The sequence below is a fragment of the Cotesia glomerata genome, linkage group LG3, assembly GCF_020080835.1.
Source record: "Cotesia glomerata isolate CgM1 linkage group LG3, MPM_Cglom_v2.3, whole genome shotgun sequence".
NCBI lineage: Eukaryota > Metazoa > Arthropoda > Insecta > Hymenoptera > Braconidae > Cotesia > Cotesia glomerata.
In genome coordinates this window covers 16848145-16855606 of record NC_058160.1, presented here as the reverse complement: position 1 = coordinate 16855606, position 7462 = coordinate 16848145, and the positions used below count along the sequence as shown (strand labels likewise).

Sequence of the window (7462 nt, the reverse complement as noted above, 5' to 3'; positions counted from 1 at the left end):
CTCTACTCGGCAAAACATCAACAAGTAGAGAATGTACACACTCACACACACATATCCCGCACGATCTTCATACACATAACCCGCTCACACACACACACTGGCTCTACTTAACTTTTATTTTTGACTTATAAAATGAAACTCCAAAAATTACAACATTAATTTTTATTAAAATTTTCAGTCATTAGCTCGCAATTAAATCGTAAACCATTTTCACAACTAATAATTTAAGTCTCAAAAAATCTACACTAAAAACCGATGCTTGAATTTATTCCAAATTATCCACGAGTTTAATACTCAACATTAAATAAATTTTTAGGAACATTCGACGTAAAATTTTATTTCAATTCAACTCGTAATTTATTTCTTAAATTTTGAATAAATTCTTAATAATATTTCTTTATAAAATTCTAATTTTCTGGGACTTAATCCACGCCGTTAAATATTTTTATAAATAATTCCAATAAAATAATACTTTTAATTTTCAATAGTTCAATATATAAAATGACCACGTGGAATTTTTCGATTTATAAATAATTAATAAAACAATTTGTCTCAATATAAAATAAATTCACGAAAAATTATCCACGGGTATCCAATCTTAATTGCGTCGAAGTTCAGTAGCCAATTCTCAATAAATTATATTAAATAAATAATAATTTCTGGTAACAAATCATATTAAATAATAATAATTCAATTGTTCTTACTAATAAATTATCGCGTGAAATAATTGCCAGGAATTTGCGCGCTCAAAATGGACGCCGATGTTCGTTAGTGCGTAGCAAATATGACGACATCGTCGGGTATGCGACCGACGCTTGATCGGTCGTGAGCCACCGATTGGAATAATTCTCGATATTCAGAATTCAAATTAATGTTTTATTAATGAAGTAAATTTATTTAAACCAATCTTAAGATGTTAATAATTATGAACTGGCCAAATTAATAAATTAATTATTCACGACTTCCAAACCCAAGAGATCTAGAACATTCCTCGGGTATAAGATCCCCAAGAAGAATGCTCACAATGCTAACGAATAAGATTTAATTACAATTAATTAATTATTTAATTATTATTAGGCAAAATATTATAAACAATTAAATTATCAAAAATTTGATTTAATAATGAGAAGTAGTAAAATTGATGAGCCGGGTATACGACCCCCTTGGCTCATCAAAAATGTGAAAGTCTCAATACCTGGTTAAATTTGTGCTGAGGAAACTCTTTGTTCAAAACTGGTTTCCTTCTTGGACTTTTTGGCTGCTGATGTTGTTGAACTGAGCACTGCACTACTTCTAACTCACCGCAGCTACTCAACTGACCAAGAAACCCAAAATTTCCCCCACTTAATGCTAATGGGTCCCGAAGACCGAGACGCGCCAGTGCTGCGTCGAATAATTATCACGCGTGTGCGGTTTTACCGTCACAGGGTAAATAGCCCTGTTACATAATAGTGAAAAACTTTCACAATGATACTCGTCGTTCACTGTCAAATGACGGCCGTTCGATAGTCAAGTGACGGTCATTCGACGATCATTTGTCGACACTGTGAATTCACGGTACATTCACCGTCGTTTCACGATCATTTTACCGTGACCACGAATCCGCCAGGGCATCCGTACGCATACGGATCCGTAAACTTACTGTCTTGACTGATAGTAGCAAGAAATTCATACCCTAACAAAAACAGTTTCACTGTGAAAAAAACTGCGCCACTGGCTATACATGAGTACATATAGAAATTTTTCTTTGGCTTACCCAAAATTTATAGCAAACGGAAGTAAAGGGTCTTGTGGAAAATTTACAAATGTTTTATTTTTGTAGGTTAAAATTTATAGAAAAATTTTCTCAAATATTTAGAAATTAGAATTTGAATTATTGCTTTTTTATCTTGTTAGATCGAGATCGAATAATAATTATTGCAAGAAACAGTAATTGAACCGCAAGCGCTCACATTACGAAGGCATTTCATTGACACAGGTCTTTTGAGTTAATAATCTTACAAGTAGATAGTTTTATCATTAATCATTGTGTATATTTATTTTTTCGCTCAATTCTGATATTTTTTTTCTTTTAAATGTATTTTAACTGTTAAAAATTAAGCAATCTTATTTTTGATAATCCGAGACTTTTCAAAGCATCTAATTCGTTGCGTTGGGATTGGTGTAAGAAAATCCTCTAAAGTATCCTTGATTTATCATTGTGAAATCTTGATCAATAGCTTGTGTTAATCGAAGTTTCTCGGTAGTAAAAGCCTCATCAAAATATTTCGTGTCAAGCGTGTGATCCAGTGTAGGTCTAAACGGAGGTTGAAGTTGTCTCTTTTCTAATCGGATCCATTGGATGCTCTACAACATATAAAAGATTACCTGATGATTATATCTTTATTAAAAAAGTAAATTATTCGATTAACAAAAATAACTGTTGATTTTAACTCTACTTCCCGTACTGAAAAAAAATATTTGCCGCATATACGGGGGCAAAAAAAAAGTATGTGGCGTATATATTTTATATGTGCGACGTATATGTATTTTTGTCAGCATATATGCGCATATATATTTTTTCAGTGTGGGTTTGTTACATGGGTAAGCTAAGGAAAATTATAAGAGATTTAAGTTTTCTCACAATATGTCTGAAGTTTTTATTACACATATTAGTTTACTGACCTTACTACAAATATTTTGCGGAAGCAATTGCTAGTTAACTAAATCAAATCGATTCTTATGTCGGTGATTCTTAGAAAATTGTGATTTTTACATTTTAAATTTTTTTACAATTAAAAATGTTTCGAAACCCATATTTTGGGTGTTATTGTTTTCCAATTTTATACTGAGTTAAAAGTGTTATGTAGTTCTACTACAACTACAAAAAATAGAAAACTACGACAAAAATTGGAAATTCTAACGCCACGGTTCTTTCATTAAATACATTTAGTGGATATTTCTTGTGAACTAGTCATTTAATTTACTTACTATAGAATTTATATGTAAATATTCGGTATTTCACCGTTAGTTGAAGTATTGGGAAGCCCAAATAATTTTCTTTGACCTTGTAACAGGCCGCTTTTAGCACCACCTGTTAATAATTTTTACTTTATATTTTTATTTTATTAATTTAATTTAAATGAATTTGAATGGAGATTTTTGGTATATCTTTCTGTCCATTGGTTGGATTCGCCGCGACCGAGTCGCCCTCGCGTGAGAAAATTCGAACGAAGCTCGATTGCGTGCGAAACCAAAATTTATTGCGATATTAAATAATTTAATTTAGTAATTAAGTTAGCTTTAATTTAGATTTAAGTACTTAATTATTGTAATGGTACAAACGACGTCGGCCACGAACCCGCGAAGAGTAAACCAACGAGGATCATCGACGTGGATAATCTCCAAGACACTCATCGACGGAGAGAGGCTATTCAGAGAGAACAAGACGACGGATGGCTTGGAATTTGGAGTGAAAGCGGCGCAGGCGCGAAGTTGGAAAGCGGGCTGTCGAGCGCGCCAATGCTCCAGCCAATACATCATTCGAAACGTCGATATTGGAAAATTGGATATACGGCGCCATCTCTGGAGTTCAACGCTAACGATGGATCCAGCAGAGAGGGGAGAGAGGCGAGGAATGCGACATATGAGGATTTTTCCTTCTTCCACGTTTTCGATTGCCGTGTAAGGACGTATCTTTTGATTCTTTGAGAATTTTTTGTTATAATTCTTGCTGTTCATTAATCACTACATAAATTTGTCACGACGTAGTGCAAAATTTGGAGTATTGTTAGTTGTTGTGTTTGCGAATAGAAATTCGACCATAAATTGACTGTTGTCAATTATTTGCAAACTGTTAAAAATACAACCGACGTGCGAGTACAATGTGTGAGTCAACCGACGTGCCCCGACACACCAGAGTATTCTTTTGAGGATCCTCGCCGAGGATAAATCATACGCAGATCATGCGTTGACGGACGAAGCTGCGCCGGACTGACCGTCACCGGTTTCTTGTTGCGAGTCAACTTGGAAGCCGAGGACGATCGCCGTGGTGACACCACCCAGGACATTAGCCGAGGAAGTCTTCGACCAGGGTAAGTGGCCACGTTTCTCTAAAAATAGCTCGTGGGATTTATTTAAGTTAAAATTTAATCGAGTTGCCTAAATAAATTATTTTTTTTGTTAAATAAAATTGTCGTTGATGCCTGGCGTGATTAATGGTAGAGTAATTTCAAAGGTTGAGTTGTGTTTACGTAGTACAGATAATCCCACGATTTAGGTACCGCCATTTATTTTGTTGTTTACTGCTGTTCAGTTGTTATGATTATTATTGTTTGATTTTTTGCGTTTGTACTCCCGGGGTAATCGATGAGTTCGATTACCCATTGATCGAGCTTCGGGTTCCTGCGATTTACCGACACCGAGTAAAAGGTTCGCCTCCAGAGAGGGAACCCGAGAAGCGCCTGCCGCGCCCAGGGCAGGCAGTCGGGCGTACGTTATCCACTCTCAGCGGAGAGATTGGGACTTAGCGTGAAATTTGGAACTGTGTGAGACTCAGTGACGAAACATTGAGTGATTATTATTATTTTGTGTGATTATTTCACCGGCGACGGGTGAATTTATAAATTCTTGAATAATTGCGACGCTAGATTAGTTGTTTCGGTTGTTTAACATTTAATTAATTATTATTAATTAAATTCGGCGATTTAATTATTCATTTTATTACTATAATTAATGATTATTAATTAAAATCGGCGGTTTGAAATTCTTTTTTGATTTTATTGTGTTAAAAATTTAATTAATTATTATAAATCAAATTCGGCGATTGATTAATTTTGGTCGGCTGTCCGACCTAAAAACGTCAAGGTCTCATAAAGCTCGCTTTACGAAAAGCGGACTGAAAACAATCACTTTTCAATTCTTAGGGCTTTTTAATTGCTGTTGCGGAAAGTTGGAAAAGTATAATAAAGATCTATATAGTATTATAGATGAAAAAATACATTTGTATTATTTTTTGACACTGTACTAACAACCACAGTTTAATTTTCAGTTTATATAGTAACTATATTGTTTTGTTTATAAATTTTATAATTTCCGATTAACGGATCATTTGGTTAATCAAAGGCTTTGAACTTTATCCATTGTTATTACAAATATATCAAAACTTGGTTCAGATTACACCGGCCCACAAAAAAAAAGTGGTCTGTACTTTTGACTGGACCTACCTATCTTTATGTATTTTGACGTATTGAATCGAAGTCTGAAGTCAGTTTTGCCCGTACACCCTCAAAATTTTGAGTAAAATGCAAAAAACCCAAAAATAATGCAAAAAATTGCGAAAAACTGCAGTCAAATCAATGAAAAAATTTTTTTGTACCTAGATCACGTATGATTTTTATGTATTTCAATTCACGAAATCTGAATCTAAACGTTAAGTAGCCCCTTGAGCCGTCAAACTTTGAAAAAATTGCAAAAAACCCAAAAAAAAAATTTCAAGAAATCATGAAAAATCGAAATTATCAAGATTAAAAAAATTTTTTGGATTCAGATTGAATATGATATTTATGTACTTTGTTTCACTGAATTTGAATTTGGAGTTTTCTTGTCCCATTGACGTTAAAAAAAAAAAAAAATCGAGAAAATTGCAGTTATAAATATGAAAAAAAATCTATTAAACTCGATCGTTTATGACTTAGGTGTATTTTCATGGATGGAATATGATCTTAGAATTGAAAAACTGACAAAATTTTTAAATCTGTAAAAAATATCATGTAAGGAGAAAGAACGGAACCATGTTTTTGAATTTCGGACTGTCCTTCGTTTGTATCGAACTTTTTTATTTTCAAATGAGTTACACAGAGAGTTCTTCTTACTTTTTCTGTTTTTTTCTGGTATTTCTTTTTTTTTTTAGCATCCTGCAGAAAATTGATTGAACTTGATTAAGTTTATTTCTATCAAAAAATATTTTTAAAAACCATGCGAAGATAAGGAACGATCTTTCAGATTTTAAGCAGTTCTTCGCTTGTGTCAAACCCTTTGGTCTTCGAATGATTCACGCAAAGGGTTTCTTTTTTGCTTTCTGTTTTTATCGGGTACATCTCTCATCAGTGTCCAGTAATGATCTGCCATCATATTGATATTCCACTTTCCATGATATCGACTCTCCATTTCACTTATGTCTTGGTGGAATTTTTTGCCTTGCTTTTCACTGTAATCGCCAAAATTTTCAAGAAAGTGTTGAAGGTAAGAATGTACACTGTGAATTCAAGTGTTTTAAAAGTGACTCCAAATGGGCATTTAACGTAAGAAATTTTTTTTTTCGTTTTTCAAATAAGGTAAAGTTATACAGATACATAGTATTGTAATTTTGAGAATTAAAAATTGAATGCATCACGTGGAAATATTGAATAATAAATTAATTTCAAATTTTTTTTATTTCTTGGACATGATCGAAAAGTCATTCTTAACGCATGAAAAATAAAAAAAATTCTTATTTGGCCAGGAATTTTCAATGTATATTTAATATATAAAGATCGGTAATTTAAATTGAATAAATCAAAGATAGTTAATATTATAAGCCAGATTATTTTATTATATTATTATATCTTCGGCTGTCCGAATTATTTTTTCAGTCACTAAAAAAAGTTACACTGAGTAAAAAATTACATCTTTCTCTAATAATAATTGTCAAAAAAAATTTTAATTATTATCGACACCTAAATTTTCTCTGATGGTATGAGACCTCATACCGATAAAGTATTATGGTGAAAAAATAATATTGAAAAATTAGTCATTGTCCAACAATTTGGATCGGGTAATCTGGCTTATAATATTAACTATCTTTTGATATATATATATATATATATATATATATATATATATATATATATATATATATATATATATATATATATATATATATATATTAAGGTGTGCCAAAAAAATCGGATATTTTTTTTTTCACTTTCCGCTTAAAATATCGTAGAAGATGTCGAAACAAAAGGCCTGTCCAAAGAAGAGTTCTTAATTTTAAATTTAAGAGGTCCTCCTTCGATTCTGAAGTTTTTCCCATTCAAATAACACGGGAAAAATTTTTTTTTCATTTTTACTGCCGCAACGTCTGAAGATTTTATTTTTTCATAAAATAAACTATCAGACCTCATTTGGGATTAAATTTTGAACAAAAAATTTCATTGGGTTATATTGCTACCATCGAAGCCTGACTTTTTATAAAGCTTTACAGTATCAATTTTCCCCAAATTTTGTGTTTTTCGTAACTTTTAGCTAAACTATCCAAGATAGAACAAAAAGTCGAATGACAATTTTGTAGTTTATTTGACGCACTACAAAAAACATTCCGATAAATTTTTTGTATCATCAATATTTTCAAAGTTACAGACCAACAAAATCCTATTTTTCTAATTTTTAGCTTTGTTCAAGTGAACCATCGATAAAAATACAAAAAATTTGGTTCTTATTTTTT

The 7462-nt window shown here is 32.1% G+C and overlaps 1 protein-coding gene across 1 annotated transcript in view; it reads right to left on the bottom strand.

Annotated features, from left to right (window-relative positions):
- Positions 1 to 2069: 2069 nt before the first annotated feature.
- LOC123261107 (putative protein kinase C delta type homolog) overlaps positions 2070 to 7462 on the bottom strand; it is a 193445-nt gene continuing 188052 nt past the window's right edge. Inside the window, exon 4 of the mRNA XM_044722600.1 lies at positions 2070 to 2346. Coding sequence (XP_044578535.1) covers positions 2140 to 2346 — 207 coding nt within the window. The 3' untranslated portion in view covers positions 2070 to 2139. The remainder of the gene's footprint in view (positions 2347 to 7462) is intronic.